Source organism: Solea senegalensis, linkage group LG10 (assembly GCF_019176455.1).
Source record: "Solea senegalensis isolate Sse05_10M linkage group LG10, IFAPA_SoseM_1, whole genome shotgun sequence".
NCBI lineage: Eukaryota > Metazoa > Chordata > Actinopteri > Pleuronectiformes > Soleidae > Solea > Solea senegalensis.
Window position 1 is genome coordinate 10,271,690 of NC_058030.1, and position 27,759 is coordinate 10,299,448.

The 27,759-nt window shown below is 42.0% G+C and overlaps 1 protein-coding gene across 2 annotated transcripts; it reads left to right on the plus strand.

Annotated features, from left to right (window-relative positions):
* On the plus strand, positions 1-27,759 carry wnt7bb (wingless-type MMTV integration site family, member 7Bb). Of its 2 annotated transcripts, none has more exons than XM_044036385.1 (4): positions 1-654; positions 7,354-7,580; positions 22,873-23,144; positions 26,131-27,759. In XM_044036385.1, the coding sequence occupies exons 1-4, from the start codon at positions 584-586 to the stop codon at positions 26,608-26,610; spliced, it is 1,050 nt and encodes a 349-aa protein (XP_043892320.1). In that variant the 5' UTR covers positions 1-583; the 3' UTR covers positions 26,611-27,759. The 2 variants fall into 2 exon arrangements, with proteins under 2 accessions (XP_043892320.1, XP_043892319.1); XM_044036384.1 differs by lacking the exon at positions 1-654 and adding an exon at positions 2,515-2,966.

Consider the following 27,759-nt stretch of genomic DNA (forward strand, 5'->3'; position numbering starts at 1 on the left):
ACAACTACACGTGTTGATCGCAGCCTGGAAGCCCGTCCCATTCCCTGCATACCCATGCCGGAGGAGGAGGAGGAGAAGGAGGCGTGCAGCCCTTTTGTTACCTGTGTTAGAGTACCTGGCTGCTGTAAGTTAGTAACCTGGACTGAGCTTAAGATGTCTTAAGAGGAGGAGGAGAAAGCGAGGCAAAGAATTTAATCACAGCGAAATGCCCTGCTGGAAGTATAGCTCGTTTGCTTTCTGCCCACAAGGCGCAGGAAATGGGAATTGTTAATTAGGCTCTGTTGTGAAAGTAAGGACGAATAGGAGGCACTTCCTCCAAGAACTCAGTCACCTTTCAAGTCTGACCCTCTCCCAGGTGCTATTCTGGAGTTAAAGTCGCCTTTCAGGTCGTCGCCAGCATCTCTCCTGGACTGCTGGACCATGGATTTCACACGGTCGAAGATTTCACGCGCGCTCCAGCTTGATGTCGCGGAAAATAGGCAGCGTACGTGCATCTGGAAGGGTTAGACAGCTGCCAATGTGAATAGAAAGTGTGACCACTTCATGTTACAGTGCATGGCCCCCGGAATAAGTGGTTACGATCATGCACAAACCCCTCCGAAAGCGGAGTCTCTACGTGTTCCTGTGCTTTGGCATCATTTACCTCAGACTTGGGTGAGTTTCTGTGCAGGTTACCTGTGATTCACGCTGCTCACATGCGCACACCTGAGTATCACATTCATTGCGACACTCAAACACAAATAAACTCTGTACAGGAAGGCTTCGGGTGCCCTCTGACCTCAGACTCAAGAGAAACTGTTTTTTTGTTTGTTTTTTGCAGGTGTATTTAGAATGTAATGATATGCACACACCTGCGTAAAAGTTGCACAGTTTAAGACCTTGTGCCAAAAAACAACAACAACAACAACAAGAAACAACAACAACACATATGTGGACACGCATTATTCGCTGTCAAAGGTGCATTTAAGTTCACCTCAGGAGACTCTCATGCTGCTCCTTTGTCGCACAAGATAATTTGAGCCGCTGTCTCTGCTCCAGATCCAGCTCACTCCTGCATACCTACATTAATAGCGGCGGACTGAGTTGTATTTCCACATTCCTTTGCCCCGACTGAGTTTTTACCTGTTTTGCAATACACTTCACCTTGATGCAAACTATACTTTTTTACATGCATATTATGTGATTTGTATTGTTATGGGATCACACAACTTCAAATCTAAATGTAGGTCTAATGTTGTACTGTTGTATAGATGTGTTATGCATGTGCAATAGAAAAAAAAAGAATAACAATAATAATATATATAAAAATATATGTGACCACCCTGGAACTTGAAGGTAAACTTTAACCTAAAATTATGCAACACATTTAAAGTTATAATAAGTCACAACGGGGGCCTTCAGGCTGGATAATTGTGCAACAACGCATTTAAATGATGATGTGAGTGTCCCTTTAAATCTATTTTTTGCAACTTATCTATTTTCTCAATTTAGTGACAACAAACTTTTTGTGCCAAAAAAAGGGCTACTTGATGTTCAGTGATTTGTTTTTCTTTTTTTTTTTGCAGTGACAGCAAATCAAACAACCAAAATAACCAGCCTTCCCTGTGACTGATATCCCACAAAATGTGTTCATATCATATGACGGTATATGGGAGGGAAAGTTACCTGTCTCCGTGTTTACTAAGCCCCGGCCACATAGCTCATTTACTCCATCCCTTTTCTTTCTGCCTAAATCTTTCATGACACCCTCTTCATTTATAATGAGCGGAGCCTGCAGGTGTTGAGTGAGCGTCACGATACTGGAGCGATAAAAGCCTTCCACTCACTCACTCACTCACTCATTCATTCACTCCCTCACTTAATTTCTCTGCACAGATCCAATCCCGGACTTGTCTGTGAGCAGTCATTCAATCTGGGGAAATCATTACACAATTTTACAGCAGAGTCACAAAATTAGTATTTGAACATGATGGGATGTCGGCCATCGAATGGCATCAGAGCGCAGCAGACACGCAGACATCACACATGCTATAGGAATATTAGACTCTCACCACAGGAAATAATAAGCTCGTTGGGATTCACATCTGCGTACCGCAAACATTCTTTGTGTCTTTGTGGAAACAGTATAGGAACACTTGCCACCAAAGGTCTTATTGGTCCCACGGGTACACTAAACAGTGTAGGACTTTTACAAGGGATTTTCTCACTGTATGCTCACCCATACACAGGAATACAATTTATGTAATATTATAAATTATGCTACGGGTTGATATGTGGTTGATTCAGAATGACATAAGCTGATTTTTTTTTAATTTGCACATGGAGCTGTGATTATGATATGAGGACAGCCAGCGTATGTTTGTTTATTTTTGGCTATAGATGGTGGGGTGGAGGTGGGGGTGGAGTGTGTGTGTGTGTGTGTGTGTGGGTGGAGGGTGGAGGGTGTGCAGGATGAATGAAACCTCCTGCACGTCCAACAGGGATCGGATCAGTGTCACTCTATTGTCCCGTCGTGGCAAAGTGGGCGGATTGCAGTGTCTCTCCCTGCCCAATGGCAGGCACGACTCTCACGAGAGTGGAGAGAGGCACTTTTCTGCCATGCAAAATCCCTAAAACCATCATCATTTCAGCAAAGGAACCCTCAGTCCTGTGTAACAGCCTCCGCCGCTCAGAGATGACAGAACCAATCTCAGCGCACACTCGGCCCTGGGAGCTTGGAGCTGCGTAGAGCCGCGCCAAAGACACGCGGAGACGCGCAACACCTCTTTTTTTTGCATTTTGTACGAAAAGGACTTAAAACCGTGAATTAAGGGATTTTTTTTCTCCTCATCCACTCCACGCCTTCTTAATCAGCTCGAACGTGGCCATTTGCTCAATGTCATCATGATCATCTTCTCGTCGCGCAGTGTACTGCTGTCAGTCTACTATCCGCAGATCTTCCTCATCCTGACGAGCGGCAGCTACCTGTAAGTTTCAGCCAATTAACGGCTCCTTAATCAACTTGAGAGAGTGACGCGCTCATCCACAGACAGACTCATACGCACGGGTTTGTTTGTTTTTTTGCTCCCGTGTAACCTTTTTACCGGACTATGCGATCTCTTTTCCCTTCAAACGCCGGTTCTGATATGGATTGATTTCGTCTTTACGCATCAGAGATTGAGTTTAACACGTTTTTAGAGAGTCATCAAACTAAAGCCGCGGGGAACAGGCGGAGCAGAAAGTGGAACTTAGTGTAAACTGAATTTAACACCAGAACATGATTTACGCACGTTTAACATGTCACACGACGGCAAAGTCTCATGGAAATTCTCACTCATGACAAAACTCATTAATGGAAAGGTCGCTTGGAAAAACGATCCACGTGGGAATAAAGTAATTATCCCAAACCCAAACGCGCTAATGTGCCGTGTGCAGGCGGATGAGCGTTTAAAGCGGCGACGGTTTATGTTCAGCTGCCGCATTGCCAACATTTACGAAGAGCAGAAAAATAAAATGTCCTGGTAACTGCTCCATGGAATCATTTTTGGCCACAGAGTGGCAGAGATGTTCAAGACAATTGGATGCTGGTATTCTGTCTATTGTCCCTGTGCGGAGAAGTGAACACAGTGTTTACCTATGTGTGTTTACGCACTGCTGACCTGTCGGAGCCACAGCGCGTGAACAATTATCTCTGCTTAATTCTTTGTATTTTACTCTCAACATAAAGCCCACATCTGCACACGTTTTAGTGACAACATGCCAGCGATTGACAGAGTAATCCTGAAAATCATTTTTGCTGAAGGGCAAGCTTATCAAATTATTAATCACCCACGCTTTCTTTTGATTTCGCAGGAGACCACAAACCTGCTGCTGATACAGATGTGGTTTTTGGTTTCCAGTCAGAAGATATTCTGAAGATCACAACAAATATTGTGATCGCTTGCAGAACAAAGCAACAATCCATAGTTTTGGTTATTGTGTGTACATGAACCACACAATATGCCCTGAAGCACAACACATAATATGGATTGAAAATGATCAAATCTGAATGACTGTATGTTAAACTGTACAATTTATCAAAGGAGTCTGTAGTCAGTGCCTTTTACCATCAGCCCACATTTAACTGTTGCTCCTTTGCACACTGTAGAATAACATCATTTTATTCTAAATATTTATTTTGCAACTGTGATAATTCCACCAGTGTTTTTTGTTGTTGATAAAATCCCAATGATGAGTGAGAAAGCTTGGATATGGTTTAAAAACAGAGAGGTTTGTGAGCATTTTTAAAGCTTATTATTATGTAAATGAGCAGTTTAACAGGGAACCCATCTCCATCACTATAATTAATATACCACTCTTGGAAAATAAGGGCATATACTCAGTTGACTTTGTTATGTCGTGTGTCAGGCATTTTTCTGAGTGCATTCCTCGGTAGAAGATGCATGCCTGCGAGCTTAATAGTGTGTCAGTTAGTTTCAAAGTGTTCCATGTGATGGAGTAGGTGGCAGTGAGCACACTGTACGACGATGACGTATGGACTATAGTTTCTCTTTAGCCCACACTACCCTGCCATTAAAAATCTGGAAAGTGCAACGATGCTGGTGCAGAATGAAGTTTTTCCAAAGAAGGGACGTATGCATGTCTGAGATTTTCTCCCAGTCACATCACACGTTTTGTAATTAACCTAAAATCCCAGACGGCCCAAAATCCCCAGCTTTAAAAATTGGAGTTGAACATAATGTGTCGTATGTGTACGTGTGCAACTTGAATTCAATTTAAATACATGCGTAAAATGCACATGCACATTTGAGCTGTTTAGTTGCAGTATGTGTGCTTCATTATATCTGTGACAAAGGACAAAAAAAAGCCAAAACATGCCACCTGTTGCATTTTTCACCAAAACGCCTGTGTCAGTGCAACACCGAGCGATACACTGAATCACACCCCGTGTTTTGTACACACTCGATGTTTATCAGCTGCTGCTGCAGCAGCCAAGCGTGACAGCCTTGTTGCATGTGTGAAGGGCAGCTCGAGTCTCTGTCGCTGCTCTGTCTGACGGGAGATCTGTGTGACTGTGCGGCTCCCCCGAGCCGCTGGCGTACTAAGTAAACGCTAAGCAAACATGATCACATTTGTGCACTTTGATGATGCGGGGATTTAAAAGCTTAACTCTGGAATTCTCTGTTTGGTGTTGTCTGATGTTTGGAGTTGCCCGTGGTAGACTGGCGATTCTGTGAATTAGCAGGTGAATGACATGAGAAAGAGCCAAGAGGGGAGGTTTTATGAAGCAGTGTTTGAAAATATCACTGTACTGCTGTGTTAGGTTTATAAGCCAACATATATATGTATATATATACACACATATAATCCCAAAACAAACTCAATTGCCTTTTGAATTTGTTATGAAGAAACAATTTCTATTCAGGCTCAACACTCATCATGCAAGACAATGAATTTCCTCCAGTTACGCATTACTTCTCTTAGCTTGACCTTTTTGGTTTGTACAGAGTAGATGTCATTGTTGCCACGAGCAACCACATATACAGCAGGGTCACAGAGGGTCAGAGGAGCTCAAGCCTGTTTAACAGCTGAGAGAGGAAAGAGGCTTTGAAAGCGTCTGCAGGCTGCAGTGTTTACTGTGGACCCCGAGTTTTCTTTATTTTTAACATAATACATGGTACCATTCAGAGAGATGGAAGCAAACTCCGTGGACACGATGCATCCTTTACTTTTAGAAAGTAAAGTATACTCCCCGAGAAGAGCAGGAAAATGTGTGCCGTCTAAAGTTTGGTCAGAGATATGCATCTCGCTGCAATTAGGATTCATTTAAACATGTGTGTGTGTGTTTGAAATGGAGATCTATGTTTTTTTTCTGTCTGTGTGGAGAAATTCTAGCAACCTGTGGAAAGGGGGAAAATGGTTGTCCAATGGAGATTTCTAATCAATGATCATATCTTTGCTCATAGTCAAGAATTCTCCCACTGACTAAACCAAGTAGTAAATCCCACATAAATCCTGTTCTCTTTCTCTCAAGGCCGGACAATATGGCTGATAAATAATATCTGGATATTTTTTAGGCTGTATCCCGTTATCAGGATAAAAAAGTTTGTTTCTCTGGCCTCTCGAAAAAAAAGATGTTTTGCGCTTATCAAAGGAGAGTGACAATACACTGTAAACAAAATAAATAAATCTACTGTATTACATTCTTAAGACACAGATATTACCTTTTGTTTCAGATCATTTTAAAAACCAGGACAAGTCGATGTCGCGATATAGTATAATATAATAGCAGCATATTGCCCAGCACTAACCCATTGTCTTCCTCTTCACCCCTTGTATGCCACCATCATTTTTTTTTTTGCTGACACACACAGCTTTCGTCTGCTGGATTTGTGGTGAATCCGTTGGAGTTCTACGTCGTACTTCCCAGTCCATGCTCATTTATGGCACCCTGTGCCTGACATGTGTGAAAAGTGTACATCCATGTGGTTGCAAGGGTTATAAACCGAGCTGTGGAGGGAGTCAGTGCTTTGTTGGGCTGTAATCTGTTTTGGCTTCCTCGGCGGTTACAAAACCGTCTTTAACATGTGTTTCGATCTCATCACGTCAAGCTATCACATGTGCTGAAGTCTCCCTGGGGGGAACTGAGAAGATGCTGTGACAAATTCAGGCGACCCGTGTTGAAAACCTAACATATTTTCCATGGACACCAGTCTTAGGATGTGGGTTAGAGGAAAAGCAGCCCCTCGTAAAATGTACAGGCGGTACTTTACACACAAAGATAACATTTTGTATGACTTTTGGTTAAAAAGGTGAATTCTGCATCTTTATCACAAAACACTGGGCAAGTGTAATGTCCTGCATTGTGTAAGAGTCAGCTCTGGCAACTATTGCTGCCACTGTTACCTAACAATTAACGCACAAACCCCGACTCATTACTCCAAATCCCACCATCCAAACCAATGTGGGATGGCAGTGTCAGTAGTAGATAAGCGTTTTGTTTTCTCTCAGTTGTAGCAGGTCTCTCTGTGTGTTTCCTTATGTGTTTATAATGGATTAGGTTTTTCATTTATCTCTACTCCATTAAATAGCAATGCTTTCATGCAGCGCAGCTTTCACTTCAGTATGGAACGTACATAAATTTCAGACTGAATTGAATCCTGTTCTGGAGAGTCTCACGTAAGTGAGTCTGACCATCCTCTGGAACCTCTAACCAGAGCCCACGTCGTGTGTGTGTGTGTGTGTGCGTGTGCGTGTGTGTGTGCGCAACATCGCATGTAGGTGTGTTGCAATCTGCCCATGTGACTGCATCGATGTGTTGTGAACGAATGCTCATGTGCATGTTTGGCTGTCTCTCTCTCTGACTTTCTGCAGGGCCCTGTCGTCTGTGGTGGCTCTGGGTGCCAACATCATCTGCAACAAGATTCCCGGGCTGGCACCTCGTCAGCGGGCCATCTGCCAGAGCCGTCCGGACGCCATCATTGTTGTGGGTGAAGGCGCCCAGATGGGCATCAATGAGTGTCAATACCAGTTCCGATATGGACGTTGGAACTGCTCGGCGCTGGGAGAGAGGACAGTCTTCGGTCAGGAGCTTCGAGTAGGTCAGTCTGGGTCCTGTGACAAAAGGGAAAGTTCCCAGTGGGCGCTTGTCTGTGTATCTGTGCATGTGTGCTCTCATAGAGCTGTGTATGACCATTAGCTGTTGTGAGTTTCTGCTCGTTATTCACAAGTTTTATTTACTACGACACTTTTTAAAGAACGAAGACTGAATTTAGGTTGAGTTGATGAATTTCCTTCTCACATCTCTGTTGGGTAGATAATATAAGAATAATATTTCTCTACCAGCATGCAGTGCATTTTAGGTTTGAACAATTATTCGAATTATGTCTCGATCTATACACGTCTTACTCTATAGACTGACCTTTGTTTCTCACAGATCTGCACACATATCACACAGTACTCATTTTAAATGTGTTTTACAAATGAAAACGAGAACAATGACCATTCCCTCCGACATCGCCAATCAAGTCGCAATCGCAATTCCTGTCAAATGAAATGTAGCTCAAGGAGCCGATAAAAAGGGTATCATCGGTTTGAATATATGTTCAGTTTTACCCGTATGCAGGTACAGTGAAGTACTGATGAACCAACCCATGATATTTACACCACACACGACACAGGAATCATGCTCTTGTTACGTTTGTGCAGCAGCCGAACAATTGATTTTGCGAGTATGTGAGTGTGTGTGTGTGCACTGGGATGCACAGCTGAGGGTAGAGAACTCTTTTGAAGCCTGTGATCACTGATAGCCATGTGGTAGTGATGAAGTCGGCAATGACAAAACCGAAAAGGAAACAGAGGTTGCATAATGCGTGTTTTCGAGTCACACGATTGTCTCAGTTTGCAGAGACACGACTTGAAAAGCATCAAAAAAATGTGGTACCAGCCCACGACCCTCTTATCCCCTATGAAATATGGCTCTTCGCGAGCCAAACCCAAACTGCAAACATGACACAGTCAAAACTCAAACCAGCAACACACACACTCACTCTCTCTCTCTCTCTCTCTGACTCTCTGTTGTATAACCATTTGCATTGGCATTGCTCAAGAGGATTTCATATAGTGCTGGTTCCCGCCCATTGTAGTGGTCGCTCATTCCAGTTGACAATGTTGTATTTCTCCAGTGTGCTCTAGTTTCTGTTGATGTCGGGTTCTGCTGCACACCGACCGTCGCCGGCTATGCCAAAGTTATGGAAAAGCTACCGAAAGACTTTGGAGCCCTAATGGGGAAAACGTATGGTTGAAAAATGATATCACAAATGAGGAGACAACTAATGGTGTTATTGCAGAGAGAATGCCTGCCGAACTGAAATAGATGGACACATCTGTTGTTAATCGAGCTAAATCGGTTGTGTCCATGCTTGGCTGGTTCATGAGAGTGCGCATATACATGCTGAAATAAGATCTAAAGCAGACAAACATTTACATTTACGATGCTTTTGTTTGAGAAACTTGGTGGTCCGCAAAGCCCCTTTTGCATCACTTTTGTTTTACGGTCTCTTTTATATACACACATATATATATCCTTTCATTCAGAAGATATTTCTGTTGCCATCATGTTGTGGATGGGCTGTGCATTTAATTCAGGGGCTCTGTTAACAATCACTCCTCTGGAGGAGTAGCAGAATTAGCTCCAGTTCCCTCGACAAAAGCATTTTCTTTGTTGTGAATGTGGCACTTTCTTTTGTGAAGCAGCTCGTGTTGTTTTCTTCAGCGCTTGTCATTCCCCTTTCTGCTTTCACTCTGTACTTCTTTTATACTTAAAGGTTGCACATGAACCAGTTCATTGGAAAAAGCGGTGTATTTACTCTGCAATTAGTGTGCTACTTTTACATATTCTACATTAAGTTGGCTCTCATTTCACACAATCCCTGTTCTTTGAGGCAGATTTCTATGCATTTATCAGTCATCGTGATGGATTTGATGCACATGGAAAACCATATATATGTATATATATATATACTGTATGAGCTCACACAGGTTTTTGATGAGCACCATTGTCATTCACATCCTCTTCAGTCATGGCGTCGTCTGAATTTAATGCTCATGTTTGCTTTTCTTGTTTGGTTTCCGCAGAAGGTCGGCACCAGAAATAGTTTCATGTGCCCGCGATGAGCACATTACTCTTGGTGTCCAGTCCTTGTCAGAAAGCGGTGACTGCTGGGCCCGCCATGATTGTTCAATAATAATAATGACGACTTGAAGGCGACTTTCCCAGTAAAGCATCGCAGGATTTTTTTGTTTTAGACCAATGTGGAACTTTGTTTTTCCTCAGCGTTCCCATGACGGATTCAAGAGATTATTTACATTTTGTTTTGATAGTCATCTGCCTTCAGAAACACAAACAAAAGTCAAATGGTTTTGTGCTTATACCAAGTGAATTGGAAGTCGCTGTACGGCTCTGTCTGTGTATCACCGGGATTGCGTAATCTCTCTTTGCTTTTGACATTTTGTTAGAGACGTTGCCTCTTCCCAATTAAATGAATTTCCTGTGCCCTGTGACACGGCCGTATCTCCTCCAAGTTAATGATTTATTCCCCCTTTTAACGATGGAGAAAAGGAGAACATGTTTCATTGTTTGTACTTCTTGACAGTGTTGGCATATTTGGTGGATACCATGGCTGCGCGAGGGGCACACAGTAGCTCTTTGTTCCCGGGGCGTTGGCACACTGGCTCGTGCATTATTTTTGTGACTGGTCTTAAAGAGTTTAACATGAATAAACATGTCTATATAGATATTAAATAAAGAGGTTTAAAAGCAGGGATGCATGTAACAAAATAAGCCATTTAAAATGAAGAAAACAAACACACACACACACCTGTTCATAAACAAATATCCTAATATAATACACATGTTATTGATTAGATGGAACATGACTTGCACAGAAAAGACACATTGGTTGAACTGAAGTGAAACAGCAGGACATATGAAAGAGAACAAATCTCTTTTTTGGCTTTTATCTCAGTTTACGGAAAGAACGGTATCAGTTGTTACATCATGAAATTAATCATCAATCATTAAATTAATCAAATAAGCTCCCGAGTGTCCATTATAATCATCTTTAGTGCTAAAATAAAGGTGCATACTAGTTGTCAACATGTCTTAGGTGAATTATTTTCCATACATCTATTACATGTATGTATTACATGTATTACAACTATATGTATGTACTGCAGTAGTCATTGTGGCTGGTATGTCCATGTGTTTTTACCAGGCGTTCTGAGTAGTGGTTGGTTTATATTTGGATTTCCTTCTGGGTTTGTTCGTATCACAGAGAAGCGACCTCTGGGTTTGAGTGATGTGTTGCAACCACACTATCAATCCAGCCTTGTGTCACTGGTGTCACCAACCCTCCTCATCTTTTCTTACACTGATCATCAGTGAGCTACAGTTCACGAGGTTTAAAGTTTAGCTCAAAGTTTGCTATGTTTATTAGTCTTTATTAGTTTTATTCTCAATGTATTGCATGTATAGTAGAGAAACAGTATCTCTGACTGACAGTAAGATCAAGCGGTATGTGGGAAGTTTTATAGAAGGGATGTGACAATACTCCTTTAATCCTACTAGAGACGTCATGGGAGAGCACAGACACAGCAGCTCCTGTAGACCTCGCCTTATAGACACTCGGTTTATTTCTCATCCCACCATCTTTCTGTGACGACATACGCAGCATCCCTGCTGGGATAGTTTCCAGTGTTTGTTTCTCGTAACTGAACATGTAGCCATGTTTTCTGACCATGTCTTTACGTATTAGGAAATGCTTTAGCATGGCATTTGAAATCATGGAACACACTCTTCCAACAGAAATGTTCCAATCCCTTCTCCGAATCTGCAGATTCCACATCATCATAATCAAGTGTAGTGGTAAAGCTATTCCCATTCCCCTTCCATATAAGTTTTTTTGATTCAAATCCCTCAAATTATGAACACTAAACCTTTTCCCCCTTGCTCTGTGATCCAGTCTTAGTTTTGTAGTGGAAGGAGGAGTTGTTGGCATTTTTTTTTTTTTTTTTCAAGTGCCAAAGATCAGCAGACCGCAAGTCTAATGCATTTTCTCTGTGCTGTCTGCTCTTGGAGGCAGTCTTTATGTTCTGGAGCTGCTCCATGGTATTAGATTTGCTTTCCATGGGAACGCACATTAATAGATTGGTTATTGAGCGTTATAGGCCCTGAGATATCTCTATTCACTTTGAAAGACAGGCCATTTGATTCATTTCACTCTTCTTGTGGAAACAGAAAAGTGTGTTGACTTCAGAAGACGGCTTCTGCTTGGCATCCTCTCTGTGGCCAGACACCCAGTTGAACTCAAGACTTGAGGCTATAGATTGAAAAGCACCCTTGCTCTTGTGGCACTTCTATCCCTCGACTGTATCTCTGTTTTACACAGTGTTGGCTTACCTTATTATGCCCTCACTGACAAATTGGGGAGCAACACCATAAATTTCGCAGTGCGATTTGAAACTCGCAATTTAAGTGCATCTCTGTTTCCTCTGCAAAAGCAGATTTAGCAGCTTTCCCCCTCGTACCCTGCTATGGTGTTGGCAGTGTGTAAAAATGTGGAATGAATTATCCCATGCTAACAGAAATGGGTGTCATTGTGGGGCTCGATGCAGTCTATTAAAAAGTAATAATAAAATTAGAGGCAGATCCATCAGCAATGCAGAGTGGTTTTCAGGACGAGAATGGCAGCCGTGGTCAGTCCTCCAATCATAATCCTTGGCTTGGTTTCTGAATGAATCATTGTATTTTAAATATCCCTGTCAAGAACTGATCCCATGGCTGTGCTTTGTTGATGCAGGTTTCTTATGCATATTTGAGTGCGTTCACCCACGCGTGAAGTGCAATGAAAACCCCATGTGGTTTCTGTTACACATCTCACATAATAAGATGATGTGTTTGAGATTCAGCGAGTGATCTTTGCCCCATATCCCCCAACTATTCTCAACGTAAACACGTATGAACACTTATTTTCCTGTTGCGTTTATTCTCCTTCTCAACTGCGATAAAATCACCGTTTCTGTTCATTTTTACCTTTATAACTTTGTTAATAATATGTTTGCACTTAAAAAGCACAATCTGTTGTGCAATCAGACATTTCTATGGCTGTGACAGGGATGGCCTTCATCTCAAAGATGTGCTTATGAACACCTTGCAAGTCTGCAATGCACTTGATGTCAGTGATTGGAGCTTGAAAATGGACACCTTTCAACGGCTACACTCAGCATCAAAAGCCAACACTGGCCCCCTTGTCATAAAATGGCCTGCTCTGGTTACTCTGTTTGAGTTTCCAGCCAGTTTGTCACCGTCGTGATTCATGCTTTTCATCTGAAAGAGGTTTTTTGTTATGCTGGCAGTGAAATATTACAAAAGTTCAACCACGCTGCCTCTGGCTCATTTCACAAGAATAGTCGCAGCAGGTGAGCCATTTGCTACAAAGGGAATACTGCTCTGTATTCATTTATTCATTATCCCAAACACAGTGAATCTGCAGTTTAAAGATGCAATTTAGCAGCAAATTGGTTTAGGCAGAACCGCTGGTACAGGACGTATACTGATGCATCTTTAAAATCAAACTGCTTTTAAGAACAGATGGAAGGACAAGTCTGTTTTTCATTGTGACCTAAAACGTAGCTCTCGGAGTTGTCACCCAAAGCTGTGATTCGTGACAAGAAACCCTGAGGACAAGGACAAGCAAACTGGATAAGAAGTGTCTGTATTTTTAGAAAACAATGTGGAGGATTAGGCTGACAGGAGTTTAGAGAATAGAGCATGTTTTCATACTTCAAATCTTTACCTCCCACCATCAGTCGCTCCCATGTCCCTCTTTCATGCATGTCTCCTGAGATGCTCAGATTGTGGCAAAGGCAGTGAGCGATCCACCTGCCAGGAACCTCTGAGCTGTAGAAGCCAAACCAGACCCAGTCAGATAAAGATTGTTTAAGTCAGCAGGTTGGCTGAAAAACAGTTTCCCTCTATGAGACGGGGAGAGGTCACTACAGGCTGAAAGGCTCAGAGGTGAGGCTGGTTTATTTATTTCGGAGATGAATCAGTGGAGGATAAAAGTTGTGACAGAAGGTTTATAGAGTTATAGTGACATGAACTATGGCAAAGCAGAGCAAGGGATTCAAATGCAGGATTCTGGACACGATTCAGTCAGTAACAGAGTTTTATTCCAGGCAGAGGTTCGGTACACGGAAGGTCAAAGAGATCAGGCAGAGGTACAAAAACACAAGAAGACTAGACTATGGCTGTGAAACGCTGGACCGTGAGCTATGAACTACAACGAACTGGCGACGAGACAAGACACAGAGGGGAATATAAGCAGTGCTTGATTAGGGAGTGATTGCATGCAGGTGTGGAAGACACAATCAGGGATCAGGTGCACGCAGACGAGGAAGGGGGCAGGGCAGACAGGAACCTGAAACAGAGACAAGGGTGAGGGATTTCAAAATAAAACAGGAAGACAAGACATGGAACATGACGGGAGAAACAAAACAAGATACTTAACAAAAGTGACAGATCATGACATATAGTTGTTTTAAAGCATGCCATTTTAAATGAAATACAATTTATTGTTATGTCCCTGCTCGTTAGGGGTGGAAGGGAAGCAACATGAACAACCAAGATGTGATATGGTTAAATACAATTATTTATTTTACAAAGGAGTGGAGGGTAATTTCACAAAATAACTTGGCAAACTATGGAAAATGGGCCGAGGATGCTGTTCAAACAAAATGAAAAGCAAATGAAAAAGGAATTAATTAGCAGACGCTTGAAGTTTACTCAGTTTGCTTTAAGGAAAACAAAATGTACAGGGTGGAACTGCATCGCAAAGTTTCAATCTCAAGCCAAATCACAAGTTAACTGCCACAGCATGAGGCGCTCTGACTCTCACAGGCGCCTGGTGAAGACTGGAGGTTCTGTGGCCGCACCAATCCCTGTCCAATCCACCAATTGCTCCGCCCATCCGCTCCAATGACAGGCGAGGGACCACACAGACTCATTTGCATACCTAACTCAAGGCTAAATTAGATGCACAAAAGCGTAGTTTTTTTTCACCTCATTTGAGATGCAAAATAGGGTGAATCCAGTTTTCTGAAAGAGGGGAATCAGGCACAGCTGAAAAATATAATAAAAGGAGGAAGTGGTATTAGCAAATGAAAAATTATGAGTCACATTAACAACAAATAGTCCACTTTAAGAATCACATGTAAGCTCATATAGCAATAGCTCATAATAGCTTTTTCCCCCACATTCAAAGGAGTTGTCCTGTCATGCACCTTGCCACAACTCCTTGTTTTCAGTCTGCTAAACAATTATGGATAATGAAGGCACAGGCTGAACTCTTTCACCTTCTCAGAATCAGTTGATGGTCATTTGTGGTGAAATCCTATCCCTGCAAATTACAAGTAAAGCGTCACAGGCCAAACGAAGGCTAATAATGAACGGACAAGGAAGCCTATTTCAGTGACCGAGTGGTTCCGTTCTTGAAATAAAAGGAAATGCAAGTTGAGAAATTGCTTTCGCTCCAGTTGAAAAACGTTAACCGACTCCTTTTAAATCATGCAGCGATGCCATCTGAACTCTCAAGTTAAACATCAGCTACAGGATAAACATTCTTTCCTTGAACGCAAATAAGTCAGCCCTTCAGTGTAACTGTAGCCACCTATGTCAACCCAGTCATTAGTCAATGAAACAATAATGAAATCACGAGTTTGCTGAAGAATATCGTCAACAGGCAATGAAAGTTAACAGTTAAATTCCTGCTCGAAATACTAGAATGTTCCCCTATTTGACGTATAAGCTTAGTAAACTGGCAATGACTGTTATACCCAGGACTAATAAAGGCGGTTAAATAGTCATTCTTCAAAACTAGAGGTTTTTCAAGAGCTCACAAGTGGATACTTTGACCCTGATGAACTCGCCCATGATACCATCAATCACCACACTGCCGCCAACGTTTTTCCCCTTGCGGGATTTGTTTCTTGTTGGTTGTGCACTCTTAAAGCTGTAGTGTGTACCCTTTAAATATATTCAAACCAGTGTCTAATAGGTTCACACGTTGCTCATTAAACCTATCAGCTCTACACGTCTTCACATAGCCGTGTCTCATGCACGCAGAGAGTGCAAGTCAAGACAAACAAACAGCAGCAACAGTGTGCGAGTAAAGCAAGGCGGCCACAAACAGGTTGGAATGTGTCTGAACATACGAAGAAGTGCCGAGAAGAAAGTTTCAGAAAAAACGAGTTGCGCAGCAGTCTGACAGAATAATAAATCCTTGTCATCCCAAACCTCACCGCACACACAAACGCTCCCTCAGTCAGGTCTGATAGTTTTGTTCGGCGTAGCCTATTTTCAGATGCAGCATATCATTCATGTCATTGTCACAAACTGATGCTGAATTGTGACAGGGAAATCTGTCTCATGCATTGTTCTCATGCAGCTCCCAACGGCACTGCAGATTATTTCCGAGGCAGCCAAGTGCTTGACACCATGTGCATGAACAGTGATGAAATGACGCGTGCATTGTGTTGTGGTGGAACAGTGTTGGATAAAAGGCCTATTTTTCAGCCCATCATCATGTGGGTTTTCCGTAATCCTCTCTGCCCTTTCTCAGTGTGACTCCAGAGAAAACAGAGCAGTCATCAGTCATATACTCTGTGTGTGTGTGTGTGTGTGTGTGTGTGTGTGTGTTTGTGTGTGTGTTGGCGTGCTCGTCTCTCTTTATCAGATACATGAGTCCGATGCTTTGTTGTTCTACAGCGTGTGGGCTGTGGTCATCTTGGCTCGATAAAGGTCATCTCTTACTCGTTTTCTTCCAATATTTCATCTCACGTCCTCCGCCCATGACATCTTCGTGTGTCTATATCTAGGGTTGGGCCGCAGTGCTGTCATCGCCAGGCCCCTTTTTCTTGTTCATTCATCAGCTATGTGGGTGAGCTGGGGTCCCGCTCCTTTTTTCCTTACCTTTCTTTCTTTCTTTCTTTCTTTCTCTATTTCTCTCTCTCCCTCTCTTCTGCTCATCCACTATCTGTCTGCTGACATGGCCTGTGGTCTTTCTGGGCCCTGACCCTCTGGCCCCCGTGTGTGTGTGTGTGTGTGTGTGTCATTTGCGCCTCCCCTCCCCGCAGTGATGATGTGTTATCGGTGGGATCTGTGTCTGTCTGTGTCTGCCAGTGCCACTAGACGCAGGAGGAAACAGGATGCGAGTGGATCAAGTGTAATCTCACAGTGAGCTTTGTTCAACACAATCCCAGGCAGATCACGGTATTCTCTACACACAGGGCCGCCACTGGACATTTACATGTGCAAACAATCACACAGCTACATAGCTGAGAGCACAGAGAGACGTTAGCGGGCTGGACAAAAACAAAAAAGCGGGTAATAGAGTGAGGATATTAAGAAACGCGGAGCTTTATTTGACAATTTGATCAGTTTCAATGAAATGGGAGATTACCTTTTGAAATGATGAAGGAAACACATTCTCAGTGGCATATTTGACATATTTCCATGTGCCAACAATCACACAGCTACTGGCCCACATAGGTGAGAGTTCGGAGAGCGATGTCAGTGGGTTGGAGGAAATCAAAACCACAGTAAGAGGATGAGCATCCTTGGTAAATCTCAATGAAATGTGAAATTCTTTGGAAATGGCAAAGGAAATATGGATGGATTTATATTTATTTATATTCCTAAATTTCAGTTTGCACTGAAGTCAAATAGGATAAAACTGAGAAAAACACTGTCCTTGCACGAACTTGATATTCACCATGCACAGCGCAGGCCTACATTTTGCAAACGTGTGCAGGTGAGGTCCTGATTTGGTCTCATTATTAGGATGAAAGGGTGGGAAGAAGGATTGGGCTTGTTTTAGCAAGCCTTGGTATTTAGTCAGAAAGCTTTATCTCCACCTCAGGGAGATCAAGGAAGAAAAAAAAAGAGGATGCTTTTGAGATGTTTTTTGCCAGCTCAGTTTTCTATGCCTGGGAGGCAGCTTATTTTGGATTCTCATCATCTAATACAGTCAACGTTAAATACCATCATAATTGTTAAAGCTTTTCTGCTCAAAGCCCCACTTATTATATGAATCAAACTCGAGACCCTACAGTGAGCACAGCTACGCCAAAGCGTGTCACTTCCTCAGCTCTGTGATGTGAGTACACTCAGAATGTGGATCCTAGTTCTGGTAAAACAATATTATTTTATTGTACAGGAACATGGCTGTGCTAATCCCTCGAGCTGCAAACCTCACGGACCACAACTTTGTCTATAATTTGCTCGGAGCATATGTTCATAGCAACGGTACATAAAGCGGAACGGAAAACAGTAGTAGAGAGCACATTAGTCAGTTCAGTGATTGGTATACAAAGCTAGGGATTTTCCTCTTGCTTTCCTCCCCTTCTATGGGGCCCTGGAGACATAGTTCCAGCATCGACATGGCTTTGGTTATAGCTTGTTTTTCAGTATTTTTGGTGTCATAATTCTATTATATATATGTATATATATATATATATATATATATATATATATATATATATATATATATATATATATATTCAGTGTGGAAAAATAATTCCAAATGGAGTCTATATAAGGTTATACATCTACAGTACTTTGGATCTTTCCCTTTCCATTTTAAAATAAAGTTTGGTGGCAAGTGAGGTCTCAACTATCCTCTATAACATGCTGTCACTTAACATCATGACAAGTGCAAGGTCTTCTGGCCACCAGCAGGTGACACTTTCCCCTTTGTTCACTGGGGCAGCATTCATCCCTGATGTCAGGATGTCCCTTGGATACTAAGCCCCCAAAAAGTCAGTGTATCATTGTGCTGTTGAAATGATGTAATTTCTTATGCAATCCAATCCTCCAGTGTCCCTGGGGTATGAGTGCATGTCTGGGATGAGGAGGTGGTGGTGGGGGGGCGGTCCTCTAAAAAGCTTTTCCCTGAAGTGCTACATGCTCGGCTTGTGTGGAGCCGCTCATCTGCACTGCTGGGTTCAGCCAGCGTGTGTGTGTGTGTGTGTGTGTGCGTGTGTAGCATCCTCCTCACCTTTGCAAGTTGCTGCAGTGCTTACCGTCTGCATGCGTCATTACAGACCACTTAGGCCGCAGACTGTCATTTGTGCTTGTGCAGCCTCAGCTGGTAGAATCAAAATCAAGTTTTGTGGCCGAGCATGCTGAAATAAACAAGATATTTGACTCCGGTTGTCAGTGCCGTTCGTTGTGCCAGAAGCTAAATATCAACAGATATTTACGCCTAAACTTTATTTAATCACAAAAAACCCAAACAAGCACAACATCTACTGGCCACTCAAATGAGTGAGGTTTTGAGCTTAAAAATTTGGCTGCAGCAAACATTTTTTTATGAGACACAATACACGTAGGCCTAATTATTTTTTAACAAAAGTCGTCCATTTTGTAATCTGAAATTGTGCATAGATTACTCTTTTCATTTTTGATCCTGTGACCTTGAGTTGTTTTTTTAGACAGAGCAGTTGCTTTTCTCTCTCCTCTCTTGTCAGCAGCACAGCCTAACCATGTCCTGTGAGTGGACAGAAATGAGGCCCGTTGAGGTCACTGGTCAGTTAGCTTATACTCAACCAGAACTGCTTTATAGTGTCATCATTTGTAAATGTCAAGTGTCGTGTCATGTGACATCTGTCTAGCGCTATGCCTTTCTCCGGATCTAAACACAGATTGCCATTTTAGCGGCGAGCCACTACATCCAGGGAGGTTTTTTTTGTGTGTCCCTGTTTTGGCAGCGGGTCAAACAACAAGACGAGCATTGCAGCAGGGGCCTGTATCCAAAGTGGTGTGGTCAGTAAACGTAAAGGCCAAGGCATACTGAGTCAGTAGCCTTTGCTCCATCTCCGGTTTCAGTCCCTGACACATGGATTTAGCAGGCTATTTAATGCTTGTTTATGAATGCATGTACCTGATCTTCTTCCATACTTTCTTGGATAGTGTAGCAGACACTTGCCACTAAACTCCATTAGACATCTGGTTTAATATTCCCTCATTCTTCTCTCCTGAATGTTTCCAAGTTCATTGAGGTTTTTCTGGTCACTCCAATTTTCCACTGGCAGCTTGCGAGGCTATCCCAGGGTGGTTCCTCCTGGAGGGCTGTCAGGACACTGGGGCCAGCTTCTTCAGGGCTTTCTGCTGCTGTTATGGGTGCTTTTTCTCCTGCTTCACATTTCATCAACCACACGTCTGTTCAGCAAAGCAGGAGCACAAGGAGCACACTGATTATGCACGCACAGCATCCACATCCGCATGGGAATTTCCTGGCTGTGGTTATGTTTGTTTTGTTCAGCATATCAGAAACTTTGGTATTCATGATGGTGTATTTTACACAAATTGAGGCTTAACTCTCCATTTATTTGAAGTGAATAATATTTAAGAATCATCACAGATAATGTAACTTTGCTAGGACTGAATCCGCCAAATGGATTTTTATTTTTTTTTCAGCAGACAATGCATTCCAAGTGCTAAAAGGCCGATGTCTTCTTTGGTTCATTGCACAAAGAAAAAAGAAGGTCTTGATCACCATGTTTATTCCATGGCTTGTGTAATTGGCTTTCCTTTTGGCCAGGAAGAGCCCTGGCAGTGCCAGACCCACCAGGGGGGGTGACATCCAGCACAAGCTCCATCATCATTTTCCCCATGAGCAGCGCAACTCAATGGGCTCAGAAACGGGCATGCATCTATGGCACAGGGAACCACCCTTTCTCTGGAAACTGCCCTTATCCTGTTTTAAACATTACGCTGACCCTCTGTTTGTGCGTCTATGTGCAAATGTGTTTTTAACAGTGGATGTGTGTGAGGGTGTAGGGCAGTGTGAGTGTGTTTTGTATTTTTATGATGTGGCCGGTGACTGAGTGTATGCGTGCACGTGTGTGCGCGTGAATGCACATATGCTACAGCTGTGCATCTACACTTGAGCGTGTGTGTGTGTGTGTGTGTGTGAGGTGGGGGCAGCTGAACGTTACCACAAGCTGGTGGGGCACAGCTCTGCTGCTAACCAGAGAAGAAAGTGGTTGTGAGTCAGTCCCCACTGGGCAAACCTGTGGCCGTGGTATTAGCTCTACAGCACCAGTGCCAGGGTAGGAAATTAACAGTGGCTTTGGGTGAAAACATTTTTGAGACTTCAGAAAATGCCCCGAGACTACGAGGTACAAAAGGAAAGAAGAGGAAATAAAATGGGAAACAGATGCAAATGGCGGTGTTTAAACAGTTTGTATTTATAGGTACTACAAATGACTTCCTGTATGTGGGTAAAAAAAAAACGGCAGTAAACATAGCTTATATAAACCCTAATAGATAAGTACATTCTACTATACTGCTTTCTGCAGAGAAGTCGTAGCTCAGGCTCGAGCTAACAGTAGTCGTCTGGGCTCTATATGATGCCACTCAATGTAAACAATGTAAAACAACCAAAGATTGTATGCCTTGTAACTTTTATTTGGGCCTATTCCATTCTCTTCTCTCACATCTGACTTTGGTGTTTTACCTCTGTATAATTTCCACTTCTTGCTGCAGATGTAAACAAATCATCATAATCTTAGGATATCGTTTCCTGTTTTTGGTGGATTCCACTGTGAGAATGAATGCAATACCTGACAGTGTATTTGTTGTAGTCACTGAATGTTCATTATACATATTTTTCATTTGGCGTTTTCAGATCTTTCGAAGCTGCATTTACTGTAAATATGTCACAGCTGACAAATGTAGACCAACTCAAAGCGGGATTTGACTGGTTAATATTCACCAGAACTTACCAATGATAATACAAAAATTATAGTTATTCTAACTGCATGTTGCTAAGCCATTACATCAATAAATCAATAATATCTGTCAGGTGACTCATGATTGCAGTGATTTATATGCTCTTTGCTCTTTTCTTAACTGTTTAGTGTGGTATAGTAAAGTTTTTTTAAGCTTCTCAGAAAACTATTGAAGAACTTATGTATCACCAAGGAGCTTTTGGTTCTCTGAGGGGCAGAAGAATTTTACCTAGAGAGATTCCAGTAATTACAACTGAGTACATTACAAAACATACATCAAAAGACTTACAAAACATTCCTCTTCAAATACTGAAAGGCCCCCAGAAACACTTTGCGGTTAGCTTTGTTTCTGCTGCTCAGCCCCTTTTCAGATTATTGCCAGTCGAAGGGAGAATAGGGTTGTAATAACACACTGTCTGTTTTAGGCTCGGAGAAGCCTTTAAAGTAAGATCTTTCTGTAGCCATTAGGAGAGAAGTAGAGGAGGAGGAGGAGGAGGAGAAGAGGGGTATGGGAAGAGGTATGACATCGTTACTGCTTACCTAAATGTGTGTCATAAACATCTGATATCCATCGCGGATATTCCAAAGAGCTTTAATAGGATGACGTTAATGTGACTTCTTCTTTGCGCCGTAGCAGACATCGTCAATGACGACCAACTGATCATTCTTTTTGATATTTTATGAACTAATAACTATTTGCATTAAACATATTCATCACAAAATAATGAAAAAAAGGTAAACCTTGATGACTAAGAGTAACATAGTTGCTGCCGCTACTTTCTTTCTTTTAATTTCTTTGGATAATACATGTATATATATATATATATTTATGTATGTATATATATATATATACATACATATATATATTTATATATGTATATATGTGTGTGTATAATGATGCATCTATAAACAAGTACACACTGCAGGTAAAATGATAAAGTCTCAGTGCCATGTGGCTCTGACTCCCCATCTGACTCCTTTTTATTTTTGCCAGTGTACAGTAGAAGTGAGGCAGTGAAACCTGCAGACCCCAGCTGTTTATAGTGTGGGCAACAGTACAAGGTGCTTCTGTGGAGGAATTCAGCACTTTGGACAGCACCTAGACTGGCTCTCCCACACTGGAATTCCAACACTGCACTTGCATAGACCGCATGGGCCCAAGGACTTTGTGATCAGTAATGTGACCACATTTCTACTAAGGTGCAGGAGAGAAGCTGTCTAGGAGGGAGAGAGAGAGGGGGAAACTTTCTCATCTTATCAAGATGATGGGATGGACTTTGGATTATTGTACTGTTGATCAGGATCACATTGGTCTGTTAGATGATGGGATTTGTTTCACAAAACCAAATTCATATACAGTATAAAACAATTATGTATATCAGAGCACTTTTGCATGAGTCGTAAAAAAAATTTGTTTGGAGTTAAAATATAGTTTGTTGTCTTTTAATATGTTATGTCATTGACAATTCATCTATAGTGTGGTCACAGTATGTGATCTTATCCACACATTACTAAAACAATATCTATTTTCCCCTTTCTCAGGCAGTCGGGAAGCAGCATTCACCTATGCCATCACAGCGGCAGGTGTGGCCCACGCTATAACAGCAGCATGCAGCCAGGGCAACCTGAGCCAGTGCGGGTGCGACCGGGAGAAGCAGGGATATTACAATCAAGAGGAAGGCTGGAAGTGGGGAGGATGCTCGGCCGACATCAAGTACGGCATCGAGTTCTCTCGCCGCTTCGTGGATGCCCGTGAGATTAAAAAGACCCCACGCCGCCTGATGAACTTGCATAACAACGAGGCCGGGAGAAAGGTAAAACATCAGACACTTCGCCACGACCATTTTCCCAGATGTGATCCATAAAGAAAGCAACAGCAAAACATATTTGAATCAAGGGAGAACTCATTCCAACTTAACGATCAATTACCTGGTGAATATTTACCCGACTTTTACACAGTTGGTGCTTCAGTATCATGTATTTCTTTAACCAATCACTGACATATGATCTTAGGCTTTTATTCCTGAGAGATCGTTTACAAAGTTCATCATTGTTGTGTTTGTTTAGTCTTGGATGAGAGAAAAAAGAATGGGACATTGTGAAAGGCAAATGACAGAGAAGAGATGATTGAATGTCGACAAATGGATTGAATTAATAATGTCAGCTTTTTCATGTCTTTTAGAAACATTTAGCTTGCCCAGTGGTTGCCAGATACGCTGCAGTCATCCCCTTTCAGCTCCTTTCATAGAATTATGAAGTGTATTATTGCAGTTCTTTGCACAATACCCAAACATGTCACTTCTACTGCATCAAATAACAGTGCATCTATTCAGGGTGTGAAAGCAGGATGACAGTGCCAGTGTCAACAAAGCAGACTGATACGGGCTGCACTGAATGTCAGTGTGCTGGCATGTTGGACTGCCAGGAATGGGAGTTGGCACCGTGTATTTTCTCCCTCCAGGGATTGGAAAATGAAATACTTGGAGGATGTGCAAAAGTCATGCTTCCTCTTTGCTGAAACAGAAGGAAAGTGACTGTGAGTGGAAGATATTTTCTAAGGATAGAGGTCTCTCGGGCTTCTCTTATGTTAGCACTTTGTTATTTTGCATGCGATGGAAAGCTGTCAAAAGAGCAAAGGGTATCGGTATGTAATTGTTTATAGCACCACGGGTAGTAAAGCTGTATTCTTGCTCAATATCATACATTGATAATGATTTGGATTATGCACAGCAGTTCCCTGTCATCACTGACTGTCATTGTGACAACTACATTTTATCAATTATCCACTGACTTCTTACATTTGCAGGAAAACGAGGAGACATTGGTATGACAGTTGTTGGTCTGATCTGGCAGATGAGACTCATAAATGTGTTCATTCTGAATCTTAGTGTAAAAAAACAAAAAGCTTTCAATTCCACTTTTTTTAATCCTGATATTCTGCTGCCTTTTTCTTAATGTAGCAGCGTTTATTTGTTGTGGAAAGATTTATAGATCTTAGTTTCCCTTGTCCATGTGCTACAAGGGTTTGTGCGAAGTCTTAGCACCAACAAAGTGAAGCCAAATGAGCTGAAATGGTGATGAGAGAGGAGCTTGTGCCTCCAATGGGATCCAGCTGAGATGTTGTTTTGCAATCACTAATAAGAAGCATTGTTGGAAGAAAAATAAATTACAATAGGTTCCGTGACTAAACCGAATCTAAAACACCCTGTGAATCAGCCTGAGATGTCTTTCATCATGGTGTGTGTTTGTGTGTACTTGGATTTGTTACACACTGACCTTGTCAGGACCAGTAGTTGTCATGGAGACCAAAACCTGGTCATAATGAGTCAGAACCTCATTACTGAGGGACTTGTTAAGTTTAAGATTTGAATTGTGATTGGCGCAGGGTTAGGGTTAGGCATGAACTGGTTAAGGATAAGTGTAGGAGCACTGCAAATAAATGGAAGTCATTGCGTTGTCCTTTTGAAGGATATCTGCACGGACCTGTGTGTGTTTCACAAGTGATATGTAGATGGTAATCTGTTCATACTGGTCTAATGAGGAGCAGATCAGATGCTTTGATGGACACAGTTTAAGTATGGAGTCTGATAGATGCATGGAATCATTTAATGTTTCCGTGCATCTATCAGACTCATTCCATGTAGTCTGTGCACTATAAATTCTTGTACAACATTGATAGCTGGCATTTATGATCTCGGAGCAGTTGATTTCTTTTTTTTTTTTGTTGTTTTTTTTGACAGAGATACAGAACAAATCTTGAGTTCATTTATCAAGTGTCTGATAAAAAAAATGAAGAGTTTTGGATGCCGCTGAAGAGAGTTGCCAGGAAAAAGCTGCCAACTAAAGACACATCTTAAAGAAGATAATTCGAGCAAGCTGGGGGATTTCTAATTGGGCCAAAGGAGTCATGTCAGTACTCACACAAATGTGTTAATAGGATCTTATCAAACTTCAGCCCGATGTCCTCTGTTCCTGAGAACAATTTGACACAAAGTGAAGACTCCTTTTTATTTCCTTGTCTGACAGGACAAATTAATTACACTGAAATGCTGATGACAGCACACAATATTTCCCAAAAGCCCCAGGATTAGGCAGCAAATGAAATACATTTACCCTGTGTGCCACATGTTGAATAACTCAAGTCTGAGAAACAGACTAACCTACAAAAAAAATGCACTGTTGCTTTGTAGATAACTAAAAACCTCTGAATGTGTAAGTTATATTTATATATCACGCATGTGCCAACGTTGCATTCAAATTTTTTTTATCATAAATGTTGTCTGAGCATTTAAACAAAACATTCCTCAAGTCATTTGTCCAGCTTTGAACAATTAACTGTTTGTCTTTGTTTTGTTCTGCATGTGTAACACATTCAATGACGCATTAATCCAGCTTGAAATTATCATAGATGAGTTCCATGTTTGTTTTTCTCTACTAGACTAATTTACAGGATGGGATAAGACCAGTGAGAACATGTTTTTCTCGTGTTGGACATGGAGCGGCATGTCCAGCATGGCTGTTGGACATTTCCAGATATGCTTTGATTTGTGTATTTCACAGACATATGTTACTACACACTGATGGATGAAAGGGCTTAAATAACCTTTTGCTATCACAGTTTTTACCCAAATATTCAAATAAATTTGATTTGAAATGTATCACAATTGTTTACAATTGCCTAGCAACATAACACAATGCTAGCATTCAGCTCGCAATTGGGTGGAACTTAGAAATTCCCTCATGTTTATTATCATTTAACATCTGTTGTTTTTGTTGTGTGTTTTGTCTGCCACTCTTCAGGTTCTAGAAGAAAGAATGAAGCTCGAGTGCAAGTGCCATGGTGTTTCAGGCTCCTGCACCACCAAGACCTGTTGGACTACCCTTCCCAAGTTCCGCGAGATTGGTTATATACTCAAGGACAAGTACAACGAAGCCGTGCATGTGGAGGTAGTCCGGGCTAGCCGACTGCGACAGCCCACCCACCTCAAGGTGAAGCAGACTCAGGGCTACCGCAAGCCCATGGAGACAGATCTTGTCTACATCGAGCGGTCACCCAACTACTGCGAGGAGGACGCAGCCACAGGGAGCGTGGGCACCCAGGGGCGCCTGTGCAACCGCACTTCGCCACATACGGACGGCTGTGACCTCATGTGCTGCGGCCGGGGCTACAACACACACCAGTACACCAAAGTGTGGCAGTGCAATTGTAAGTTCCAGTGGTGTTGCTTCGTCAAGTGCAACACGTGCAGTGAGAGGACGGAGGTGTTTACCTGCAAATAAGGACATAAGGAACTCATTGCCAGGAATTGAGGCTCCGAGTACTCGCTGAATGAGGAAGACCTAAAGAGGAAGATGAACGTGTGACTGGGATCAACGAGAGAGTTTGCGATAACAGAATGGAAACTACACGATCAGCTCTTTGTGGCATTGTTTTGCACAGCAGAATTTTATCTAATTGCTTTTCAAAAAGTAAATGCTAAATATCAGTGGATAGTACCCCAGAACTTTACTGTCACATCGACAGACAGTGAAGTTGGGACTACAGGTAATGACCGAGGCCCTGTAAACTGTGCTTTGCACTCTGACAGTTTTTACGTGAGGCTTGTGCCTTGAGAGGAAACGCAGTAACCTGGGTGAAGATATAATGACAGCAGCTGATGAGAGGTGACTGAAAGAGATTTGTTTTTTTTGAGATTTTTCCGAGTCTTAAATGAAAACCTGTAAGGGGAACAAAAGTGAATCCTGACATGAATCACCCGCCCAAACGCGGGCTTACGTTGAAGGTTTGCAGAAATGAAGAACATTTTGTATGGCATGGTTTGTTGGGTTTCGCCAAAATCTGAGAGGAGGACTTTGTTAAACCCTCTGCTGCCACCTGGAATATGGTGGAGTATGTTAGTTTTCCAGTCACACTGGAACTGTCTGTTCTGAACACTGAAAATAAATTGTTTATTTATGTTATAGTATCTTAAAACGAAGCACTAACGGGTAGAGATGTCTTTTGTACTAAGTGTAAAGAAAATACTTTTTAGAAACTCTGATTCAAGATGCGTGTCTCTATTATAAAAATTATCCCCCACGTCACCCCGAAAACATCCTATCTTTTCTTTAAAAAAAAAAATGTGGCTACTGTGTCGACAACAGAATCTGTAATTACAGTGTGTTTCACATTCAAACACCATGGCTCCATTTTAGTGTAGCGTAGATTGTCTGCAGTCCTTTCCCCCAGAGCAGTGATATCTATTGGGATGCTTTTGCAATTTCAGTTAAGAGACAGTAACAATAAAACCCATTTATTTTGCAGAGATTATTCCTCAGTCCATTAAACATGAAACTGATGTGTTGCTGGATGTGTTGTTGAGTGCTGCACTGATATTTTCTATTCAGATACAATTTATGAGAACTGAATAAACTCCCCTATTTGACTCA